Below are 12014 nucleotides of genomic sequence, written 5' to 3'. Positions count from 1 at the left end.
AGTCTCACTGAGACATGGAAAGGAGTATTTTGAAAGAGAAGCCCGTACGAGGTCCAGTCCCTGCCTACTATACCTGGTGTCTGTCAGGAGTTGGGACGCCGGTCGTGTTGAGAGCCGTGCTGTCATTCAGAGAGATGTATGTCAGTCTGCTGAGGCTGGGACTGGAACAGCTCCACTCAGACTGGGGAGGAGTGAGATCACCGGGACGTCTCCTGTCCCCTACACTGGGGGAGGGGGGCGACACAGTCCTGTCGGGGCACCAGAGAGAAGATTTAGGAAGTAGAGTTACACAGTAGAGGGTAACTACCTGACACATTGGATTGATTTAATAATTGATTGATTTGAAGCAGCCGTGTACCCTTCTTGGCTGGGGAAGGAGGTCTGTGAGGGGGAGGAGTGGGTGAGAGGAGAGGTGGAGGGTCTGAAGGTGCACTGGCTCTGCTCTGGTCCTCCGGCATGATGCACAGGAGTACCTGGAGACACATCTACAGAGAACAACACATCACCTATCGTCACCTGACCAGGACATTAATACAATCTAACCAGAGAACATCACCTGACCAGGACATTAATACAACACATTACTGTCATCACCTGACCAGGACATTAATACAACACATTACTGTCATCACCTGACCAGGACATTAATACAACACATTACTATCATCACCTGACCAGGACATTAATACACTCCTTAGCCAATGAACACCTGACCAGGACATTAATACACTCCTTAACCAATGAACACCTGACCAGGACATTAATACACTCCTTAGCCAATGAACACCTGACCAGGACATTAATACACTCCTTAGCCAATGAACACCTGACCAGGACATTAATACACTCCTTAGCCAATGATCACCTGACCAGGACATTAATACACTCCTTAGCCAATGAACACCTGACCAGGACATTAATACACTCCTTAGCCAATGAACACCTGACCAGGACATTAATACACTCCTTAGCCAATGATCACCTGACCAGGACATTAATACACTCCTTAGCCAATGAACTAAATCCTCCTTTATCATTATCTGCAGAACACAAGACCAGGAAATCACCTCAAATAAACTATAATCAACATGGAAAAACCAGATGTCCCAATCTGGCCGGAAGGACCAGGAAAAGAATGGGATGGAAACTAAGCTAAGCTTCACAAACATGTTTATTCCTCTCTTAAATGAGTTGAAGAGCTGAATAAGGTTGTTGATTGGACCAGAGACTGACCGTCCGTCCTGTGAGCAGCAGGCTGGGGGTTGTGACACGAGGAAGTGAAACCAACATGTTTGGCCACAGCGTTGGGAGGAGCTCCTCCAACACTCTTCTCCAGGCCACTGGGTTTCTCCTGCTGGGTTGTACTGCTCCCTGTAGCGTGGGTCTTCACTGTGCTCCTCCTGGTTCTCTGGGAGGGGGATGTGATGTCTCTGAGGGACAGCGGCCCTGACAGACCCTTCCTCAGACCAGGGGAGGTCTTAAGGCCTGGGGCAGGAGATGAGGAGGGGTCCTCTACCTTCTGGGCTGGGGTGTTGTTGGGTGATGGACGGACTGCTCCTAGTTCAGGCCCACCACTCTCCGTGTTGCTCCTGCTCAGTACACCAGCTGGCTGGGGCTCACTGTTATTCCCTACATGCTTCCTGTTAGCAGCTGGTTTGGCTGGGGAGATGGTGGTTGAGGAGAACTGACCAGAGCCCACAGACCTCCTCCCTGGTTTACCAGAGGCTGTAGGGATGGAACTGGCCCTGGGACGGGGGATGGAACTCCTCCTCGCCTCCATCTTGTTAGCTGGGCCTACTCCACTCTGACCAGAACCTGGATGTAGCCCAGCAGAGACTGGATGGGTCATAGCAGCAGGGTAACCTTGTGTCAAACCTGCCTTAGCCTCTACGCCAGAGGAGATATCTCCCTTGGTGCTAGCCTGGTATTCGCTAGCCTGGTGTTGATAACACGAGCTCTCGTTCTCCACAGTAACAACAAGTGATGCAGCCTGGGACTTCCTGTGGGAGGAGTTGAGGCTGTCGGCCCAGCCGAGGAAGTCAAAAGTGTAGTGGGAGGAGCCTGACTGGTCGCTGTCGCTGCTGGTGGATACCTCGGTCTGCTTCAGGTACTTTTCAATGTCGAAGGCACTCAGGTCCCCGGCACACTGGCTCCTCTGTAGAGTCTCCAGTAGGTCCCCGGCACACTGGCTCCTCTGAAGAGTCTCCAGTAGGTCCCCGGCACACTGGCTCCTCTGTAGAGTCTCCAGTAGGTCCCCGGCACACTGGCTCCTCTGAAGAGTCTCCAGTAGGTCCCCGGCACACTGGCTCCTCTGTAGAGTCTCCAGCAGGATTCTCTGGTCCAGTTGAACCTGGTTAGGGCTGGGCTGCTCCAGTTGAACCTGGTTAGGGCTGGGCTGCTCCAGTTGAACCCGGTTAGGGCTGGGTGTTGGCTCTTCCAGGACAGAGGCTGGGAAACAGAATCAAATCTCCTTTACATTATTCATGACCTGGTGAAGTGGTGCTGACATCACCTTCCAACAAACACAACAGAAGTAAAAAGTAACACGTCAGATGTAGTATGAACATGGGGTACCTGGCGGTGGACTCGGCACACCTTTCTGGTGTTGCCTCTGTACCCTACTCCTCTTTGACAGCTCCATGATCATGGCAGCCAGCTGGGAGGGCTCGGAGGAGATGGAGGCATCTGCGATGGCCGAGGCAATGGTGCTGATAGACAACATGAGGTTAGACTGGTCTGTGTCGGGGCTGGGGCCCAGGCTGACGGGGGAGGCTGAGGGAAGGGTCTGGTTGGGGGAGAGCAGGGCCTCAGGGAGGGGGGAGGCTGAGGGAAGGGTCTGGCTGGGGGAGAGCAGGGCCTCAGGGAGGGGGGAGGCTGAGGGAAGGGTCTGGCTGGGGGAGAGCAGGGCCTCAGAGAGGGGGGAAGAGGCTGATTCACAAGGCTCTGGCTCGCCATCTCCTGTAGGTGACACCCTGTCTGGATCTGCCTCCACAGTCTTGTCCAAGTCCTCTACAAAAACAACACATTGGAAGTATCAGTCACCATACGTGATACTCTGATTATGACTGATGACTTTAAAATGAGGAATAAAGATGACTGTGATCAAGTAAGAAAAATGATGCCAAACCAAGTCAGAATGTACTGGCCTGGCCTCACAGTGGGAACCAGGAATAAGTGTCTTACTGCCTGGCCGGCCTCACAGTAAGAATCAGGAATAAGTGTCTTACTGCCTGGCCTGGCCGGCCTCACAGTGGGAATCAGGAATAAGTGTCTTACTGCCTGGCCTGGCCGGCCTCACAGTGGGAATCAGGAATAAGTGTCTTACTGCCTGGCCTGGCCGGCCTAACAGTGGGAATCAGGAATAAGTGTCTTACTGCATGGCCTGGCCGGCCTCACAGTGGGAATCAGGAATAAGTGTCTTACTGCCTGGCCTCGCAGTGAGAATCAGGAATAAGTGTCTTACTGCCTGGCTTGGCCGGCCTAACAGTGGGAATCAGGAATAAGTGTCTTACTGCCTGGCCTGGCCGGCCTAACAGTGGGAATCAGGAATAAGTGTCTTACTGCCTGGCCTCGCAGTGAGAATCAGGAATAAGTGTCTTACTGCCTGGCCTGGCCGGCCTCACAGTGGGAATCAGGAATAAGTGTCTTACTGCCTGGCCTGGCCGGCCTAACAGTGGGAATCAGGAATAAGTGTCTTACTGCCTGGCCTCGCAGTGAGAATCAGGAATAAGTGTCTTACTGCCTGGCCTCACAGTGGGAACCAGGAATAAGTGTCTTACTGCCTGGCCTGGCACAACAGTGGGAATCAGGAATAAGTGTCTTACTGCCTGGCCTGGCCTGGCCTGTCCTAACAGTGGGAATCAGGAATAAGTGTCTTACTGCCTGGCCTCGCAGTGAGAATCAGGAATAAGTGTCTTACTGCCTGGCCTCACAGTGGGAATCAGGAATAAGTGTCTTACTGCCTGGCCTGGCCGGCCTAACAGTGGGAATCAGGAATAAGTGTCTTACTGCCTGGCCTCGCAGTGAGAATCAGGAATAAGTGTCTTACTGCCTGGCCTCACAGTGGGAACCAGGAATAAGTGTCTTACTGCCTGGCCTCGCAGTGGGAACCAGGAATAAGTGTCTTACCGGCTGGCCTGGCCTGTCTAACAGTGGGAATCAGGAATAAGTGTCTTACTGCCTGGCCTCGCAGTGAGAACCAGGAATAAGTGTCTTACTGCCTGGCCTCACAGTGGGAACCAGGAATAAGTGTCTTACTGCCTGGTCTCGCAGTGGGAACCAGGAATAAGTGTCTTACTGCCTGGCCTCGCAGTGGGAACCAGGAATAAGTGTCTTACCGGCTGGCCTGGCCGGCCTAACAGTGGGAATCAGGAATAAGTGTCTTACCGGCTGGCCTGGCCGGCCTCACAGTGGGAATCAGGAATAAATGTCCCTACTGCCTGGCCAGCCTCACAGTGGGAATCAGGAATAAGTGTCTTACCGGCTGGCCTGGCCGGCCTAACAGTGGGAATCAGGAATAAGTGTCTTACCGGCTGGCCTGGCCGGCCTCACAGTGGGAATCAGGAATAAGTGTCTTACCGGCTGGCCTGGCCGGCCTAACAGTGGGAATCAGGAATAAGTGTCTTACTGCCTAGCCTGCCTCACAGTGGGAATCAGGAATAAGTGTCTTACTGGCTGGCCTGGCCGGCCTAACAGTGGGAATCAGGAATAAGTGTCTTACTGCCTGGCCTGCCTCACAGTGGGAATCAGGAATAAGTGTCTTACCGGCTGGCCTGGCCGGCCTAACAGTGGGAATCAGGAATAAGTGTCTTACTGCCTGGCCTGCCTCACAGTGGGAATCAGGAATAAGTGTCTTACTGCCTGGCCTACCTCAGTGGGAATCAGGAATAAGTGTCTTACTGCCTGCCCGGCCTCACAGTGGGAATCAGGAATAAGTGTCTTACTGCCTGGCCTGCCTCACAGTGGGAATCAGGAATAAGTGTCTTACTGCCTGGCCGGCCTCACAGTGGGAATCAGGAATAAGTGTCTTACTGCCTGGCCTGCCTCAGTGGGAATCAGGAATAAGTGTCTTACTGCCTGGCCTGCCTCAGTGAGAATCAGGAATAAGTGTCTTACTGCCTGGCCGGCCTCACAGTGAGAATCAGGAATAAGTGTCTTACCGGCTGGCCGGCCTCACTGTGGGAATCAGGAATAAGTGTCTTACCGGCTGGCCTCACAGTGAGAATCAGGAATAAGTGTCTTACTGCCTGGCCGGCCTCACAGTGGGAATCAGGAATAAGTGTCTTACTGCCTGGCCGGCCTCACAGTGGGAATCAGGAATAAGTGTCTTACTGCCTGGCCTGGCCGGCCTCACAGTGAGAATCAGGAATAAGTGTCTTACTGCCTGGCCTCACAGTGGGAATCAGGAATAAATGTCTTACTGCCTGGCTGGCCTCACAGTGGGAATCAGGAATAAGTGTCTTACTGCCTGGCCTCACAGTGGGAATCAGGAATAAGTGTCTTACTGCCTGGCCTCACAGTGGAAATCAGGAATAAGTGTCTTACTGCCCGGCCTCACAGTGAGAATCAGGAATAAGTGTCTTACTGCCCGGCCTCACAGTGAGAATCAGGAATAAGTGTCTTACTGCCCGGCCTCACAGTGGGAATCAGGAATAAGTGTCTTACTGCCCGGCCTCACAGTGGGAATCAGGAATAAGTGTCTTACTGCCCGTCCTCACAGTGGGAATCAGGAATAAGTGTCTTACTGCCCGTCCTCACAGTGGGAATCAGGAATAAGTGTCTTACTGCCTGGCCGGCCTCACAGTGAGAATCAGGAATAAGTGTCTTACCGGCTGGCCGGCCTCACTGTGGGAATCAGGAATAAATGTGTCTTACAGACAGTGAGAACAGTGAGAATCAGGAATAAGTGTCTTACTGCCTGGCCTGGCCTCACAGTGGGAATCAACATTTAGAATAAGTGTCTTTGCCTGGCCTGGCCTCACAGTTAATAACCTCACAGTGGGAATCAGGAATAAGTGTCTTACTGCCTGGCCTCACAGTGGGAATCAGGAATAAGTGTCTTACTGCCCGGCCTCACAGTGGGAATCAGGAATAAGTGTCTTACTGCCCGTCCTCACAGTGGGAATCAGGAATAAGTGTCTTACTGCCTGGCCTGCCTCAGTGAGAATCAGGAATAAGTGTCTTACTGCCTGGCCGGCCTCACAGTGAGAATCAGGAATAAGTGTCTTACCGGCTGGCCGGCCTCACTGTGGGAATCAGGAATAAGTGTCTTACCGGCTGGCCTCACAGTGAGAATCAGGAATAAGTGTCTTACTGCCTGGCCGGCCTCACAGTGGGAATCAGGAATAAGTGTCTTACTGCCTGGCCGGCCTCACAGTGGGAATCAGGAATAAGTGTCTTACTGCCTGGCCTGGCCGGCCTCACAGTGAGAATCAGGAATAAGTGTCTTACTGCCTGGCCTCACAGTGGGAATCAGGAATAAATGTCTTACTGCCTGGCTGGCCTCACAGTGGGAATCAGGAATAAGTGTCTTACTGCCTGGCCTCACAGTGGGAATCAGGAATAAGTGTCTTACTGCCTGGCCTCACAGTGGGAATCAGGAATAAGTGTCTTACTGCCTGGCCTCACAGTGGGAATCAGGAATAAGTGTCTTACTGCCCGGCCTCAGGCCCTTACTGCCCGGCCTCACAGTGAGAATCAGGAATAAGTGTCTTACTGCCTGGCCTCACAGTGGGAATCAGGAATAAGTGTCTTACTGCCTGGCCTCACAGTGGGAATCAGGAATAAGTGTCTTACTGCCCGTCCTCACAGTGGGAATCAGGAATAAGTGTCTTACTGCCCGTCCTCACAGTGGGAATCAGGAATAAGTGTCTTACTGCCCGGCCTCACAGTGGGAATCAGGAATAAGTGTCTTACTGCCCGGCCTCACAGTGGGAATCAGGAATAAGTGTCTTACTGCCTGGCCTCACAGTGGGAATCGGAATAAATGTCTTACTGCCCGGCCTCACAGTGGGAATCGGGAATAAATGTCTTACTGCCTGGCCTCACAGTGGGAATCAGGAATAAATGTCTTACTGCCTGGCTGGCCTCACAGTGGGAATCAGGAATAAGTGTCTTACTGCCTGGCCTCACAGTGGGAATCAGGAATAAGTGTCTTACTGCCTGCCTGGCCTCACAGTGGTAATCAGGAATAAGTGTCTTACTGCCTGCCTGGTCTCACAGTGGGAATCAGGAATAAGTGTCTTACTGTCTGCCTGGCCTCACAGTGGGAATCAGGAATAAGTGTCTTACTGCCTGCCTGGCCTCACAGTGAGAATCAGGAATAAGTGTCTTACTGCCTGGCCTCACAGTGGGAATCAGGAATAAGTGTCTTACTGCCTGGCCTGGCCGGCCTCACAGTGGGAATCAGGAATAAGTGTCTTACTGCCTGGCCTCACAGTGGGAATCAGGAATAAGTGTCTTACTGCCTGGCCTGGCCGGCCTCACAGTGGGAATCAGGAATAAGTGTCTTACTGCCTGGCCTGGCCATTTACCTGTGGGAATCAGGAATAAGTGTCTTACTGCCTGGCCTGGCCGGCCTCACAGTGGGAATCAGGAATGAGTGTCTTACTGCCTGGCCTCACAGTGGGAATCAGGAATAAGTGTCTTACTGCCTGGCCTCACAGTGGGAATCAGGAATAAGTGTCTTACTGCCTGGCCTGGCCGGCCTCACAGTGGGAATCAGGAATAAGTGTCTTACTGCCTGGCCTGGCCGGCCTCACAGTGGGAATCAGGAATAAGTGTCTTACTGCCTGGCCTCACAGTGGGAATCAGGAATAAGTGTCTTACTGCCGGCCTCACAGTGAGAATCAGGAATAAGTGTTTGGGACATCCAGACGGTACGTACCTGTGTTCATGGTGCGGTCGTGGTCAGTGTGTGTGAGGGTGTCGTTGTGGACCGAGCTGTCCTGAGACAGGAAGTCTGATGGTTGAATCAGAGGAAACGGTTCCCTCTTCTCTGGAGAGGTGATGACGTAACCAAACGACGGCTGGAGAGAAGATACAACAACGAACTGGTCAAGTCAGAAGGGCGATGGGGGAAAAATAAAATCACAGGCTTAAACACTCAGTGGTAGTCTCAAACATGGCTTCCCTACTGTCCCCTACGCACCGCGGGCAGGTTTCCCGGACCGAGATGAAGCCTCGTATTCCTGCACTAAAAGGACACCAAACCTAAGAGACTACGTGAATAGTGAAAGAGTAGAGCGGCGGCCTGCAGAGCGGCGTCAACAGGACATTGAACAAGTCTGTTGGAGGAAATTATGGTTGAAATGACTTATTATGTATACATTCCAATCTGAACTGACTAGTCCAAATGCTATAATGTACTGTACATATATGAATTTTCTCTCTTGCTCCCATTCCCAATTATATATATAATGTAGTCAGGAGTTTAGTAACAATGACGGTCTGTTCCTTTGTACAAATGAATGAACTATCTCCAGATGGCAGGGACGGACTATCTCCAGACTGTCTAGAATGCTGATTTATACTGACTGACCTTGGCTTTAGGAGAGGAGCGAAGGCTTCGAGAACTATAGGGCCTCTCTACCGGTGTCATGAAAGAGATAGAACATTTAGACGCTGACGTCATTTTCAGTTAATAACCTGTGGAAATATGTGTATGTGGCAGTACTCTCTTGTAATAAACGCTGTTTACCTGACTTTTAAGACTGGTCTCGATCTATTTCATGCATAATTCATGAATTTACAACTCATTAATGAAATAGAGAGAGTGCAAATTTGGTTTTGGCTATAAAACATATAGGTATTTAGAATTCCTCTAACAAAGTCCCATACCCGTTTGACTGTATCGTCCTCCCGGTCGTTCCCTAGACAGCCCAGGGCCTCAGAGCGCTGCTGGAAGAAGGTCCCTAGAGACAGACGCAGGTAGCTCTGGTTCCCTCTGTCCAGCTCCTGGGACACCTGGCTGGCCCTCATCAGGATGTGGCTGCTGGCTGGGAGTCTCCAGGACGTGTCAGATAGGAGACCTGGACTGGTGGAGGCAGGCTCCATCACCTCCTCTTGCATGAACTGGTTCTCCTTCTCAAACTCCTTCTGGTCTTCTATGATCTTCTCTATGGCGTTACCTGGAACACAAAACAGGACAACTCCAGCACACTGCTGATCTGGACTCTTCCCAAAACTGAATGAAGCCATAAGGCACGCGAGGCAGTGCTGTACAGTGAATACAGTCCCTGGTAAATGGGGTTCGGCCTGTCACAACAGAGTAGGGCCAGTCAACCCATTTACCTGGGGTTCGGCCCGTCACAACAGCGTAGGGCCAGTCAACCCATTTACCTGGGGTTCGGCCCGTCACAACAGAGTAGGGCCAGTCAACCCATTTACCTGGGGTTCGGCCCGTCACAACAGCGTAGGGCCAGTCAACCCATTTACCTGGGGTTCGGCCCGTCACAACAGAGTAGGGCCAGTCAACCCATTTACCTGGGGTTCTGCCCGTCACAACAGAGTAGGGCCAGTCAACCCATTTACCTGGGGTTCGGCCCGTCACAACAGAGTAGGGCCAGTCAACCCATTTACCTGGGGTTCGGCCCGCGTAGGGCCAGTCAACCCATTTACCTGGGGTTCGGCCCGTCAACCCATTTACCTGGGGTTCGGCCCAGTCAACCCATTTACCTGGGGTTCAGCCCGGCACAACAGCGTAGGGCCAGTCCACCCATTTACCTGGGGTTCGGCCCGTCACAACAGAGTAGGGCCAGTCAACCCATTTACCTGGGGTTCGGCCCGTCACAACAGCGTAGGGCCAGTCAACCCATTTACCTGGGGTTCGGCCAGTCAACCCATTTACCTGGGGTTCGGCCAGTCAACCCATTTACCTGGGGTTCGGCCAGTCAACCCATTTACCTGGGGTTCGGCCAGTCAACCCATTTACCTGGGGTTCGGCCCGTCACAACAGGGGTTCGGCCCGTCACAACAGAGTAGGGCCAGTCAACCCATTTACCTGGGGTTCGGCCCGTCCAGTCAACCCATTTACCTGGGGTTCGGCCCGTCAACCCATTTACCTGGGGTTCGGCCCAGTCAACCCATTTACCTGGGGTTCAGCCCGCACAACAGCGTAGGGCCAGTCCACCCATTTACCTGGGGTTCGGCCCGTCACAACAGAGTAGGGCCAGTCAACCCATTTACCTGGGGTTCGGCCCGTCACAACAGCGTAGGGCCAGTCAACCCATTTACCTGGGGTTCGGCCAGTCAACCCATTTACCTGGGGTTCGGCCAGTCAACCCATTTACCTGGGGTTCGGCCAGTCAACCCATTTACCTGGGGTTCGGCCAGTCAACCCATTTACCTGGGGTTCGGCCCGTCACAACAGCGTAGGGCCAGTCAACCCATTTACCTGGGGTTCGGCCAGTCAACCCATTTACCTGGGGTTCTGCCCGTCACAACAGAGTAGGGCCAGTCAACCCATCTACCTGGGGTTCGGCCCGCGTAGGGCCAGTCAACCCATTTACCTGGGGTTCGGCCCGTCACAACAGAGTAGGGCCAGTCAACCCATTTACCTGGGGTTCGGCCCGCGTAGGGCCAGTCAACCCATTTACCTGGGGTTCGGCCCGTCACAACAGAGTAGGGCCAGTCAACCCATTTACCTGGGGTTCGGCCAGTCAACCCATTTACCAGGGGTTCGGCCCGTCACAACAGCGTAGGGCCAGTCAACCCATTTACCTGGGGTTCGGCCCGTCAAAACAGAGTAGGGCCAGTCAACCCATTTACCTGGGGTTCGGCCCGCGTAGGGCCAGTCAACCCATTTACCTGGGGTTCGGCCCGTCAACCCATTTACCTGGGGTTCGGCCCGCGTAGGGCCAGTCAACCCATTTACCTGGGGTTCTGCCCGTCACAACAGAGTAGGGCCAGTCAACCCATTTACCTGGGGTTCGGCCCGTCACAACAGAGTAGGGCCAGTCAACCCATTTACCTGGGGTTCGGCCCGTCACAACAGCGTAGGGCCAGTCAACCCATTTACCTGGGGTTCTGCCCGTCACAACAGAGTAGGGCCAGTCAACCCATTTACCTGGGGTTCGGCCCAGTCAACCCATTTACCTGGGGTTCGGCCCGTCAGGGCCAGTCAACCCATTTACCTGGGGTTCGGCCCGTCACAACAGCGTATTATATAATATTAAACAACGATTACATCTTTTCATTTAAATGTTATTTTGATTATTTCACAGGAAAAGAAAATCTGGTTGTTAGTGATTTGGGTCACGTTGCTACAGACCCGACCCAGTCGTTAATTATTTCAGCATAGTTTCTATGAAAAAGGCCTGTTCATTTCCTTCAGGCTGGATGGCGTTCTGGTCGCTTGCTAGCCAGACATTTTTCAGCTGACTCAGTCACGTCAAACATTGAACCTGGAATGACAGGACAGTAGATGCATTCGTTTGAGCTTGTTTTCTATTGGCATTTACTTGGGTAAGTCCATGATGATGACATTGATGCGTGATTTCGCCTGACTCAGAAAAAAAGTTATTTTGGGCACCGTTCATGTCTGGTACTAAAGAGAGCTAAATCTGTTGATAAAAGGATATTAGAAGGGTGAGCCGGTTAAGGATCGATTCAGACCAGGTGTTAAAATTGTACGACAAGCGACAGTTTATTTCAGAGGGAGAATATCTGGTACACGTAAATACGGCTCTTCCGTTAGTTCGTGTTGGAACAGCAGGCAGAGAGCGTAAACAGTCAGCACAGCTCTTATATACGTCACAGGAAGTAGGTTGACCCTAGGAAGATCGGATCTCCGGATTGGTTCAGCTGGTTGTAGTCTGTAGTCTTCCGCCATTGGCTCAGTTGTCTGTCCGTCATCGTAGAATCTTCTTCGGGCACACAGTGTTCGGTTAAAAGGGAGATTATGTGTGTAATGTGGGAGCTATCCTGTAGGGGACCCCACAGGCTTTACTGTGAAAATACGTTGCTATGTGTTGTCTCAGTTATAACAATGCAATAGCCATGTATTTAGCAGTAGA

The 12014-nt window shown here is 52.3% G+C and overlaps 1 protein-coding gene across 4 annotated transcripts in view; it reads right to left on the bottom strand.

Moving 5' to 3' along the window:
• Window positions 1-12014, bottom strand: part of LOC115117983 (centrosomal protein of 192 kDa-like) — a 103160-nt gene that overhangs the window by 24035 nt on the left and 67111 nt on the right. For all 4 annotated transcript variants that reach the window (XM_065027279.1, XM_065027280.1, XM_065027282.1 and 1 more), the window contains 6 exons: window positions 8839-9128; window positions 7886-8027; window positions 2575-3009; window positions 1234-2448; window positions 359-485; window positions 74-248 (listed from right to left, as the gene is read on the bottom strand). In XM_065027279.1, the coding sequence (XP_064883351.1) occupies window positions 74-248; window positions 359-485; window positions 1234-2448; window positions 2575-3009; window positions 7886-8027; window positions 8839-9128 (2384 nt within the window). The remainder of the gene's footprint in view (window positions 1-73; window positions 249-358; window positions 486-1233; window positions 2449-2574; window positions 3010-7885; window positions 8028-8838; window positions 9129-12014) is intronic.

This window comes from Oncorhynchus nerka, linkage group LG14 (genome assembly GCF_034236695.1).
Source record: "Oncorhynchus nerka isolate Pitt River linkage group LG14, Oner_Uvic_2.0, whole genome shotgun sequence".
NCBI lineage: Eukaryota > Metazoa > Chordata > Actinopteri > Salmoniformes > Salmonidae > Oncorhynchus > Oncorhynchus nerka.
This window is presented reverse-complemented; position numbering and strand designations above follow the sequence as displayed.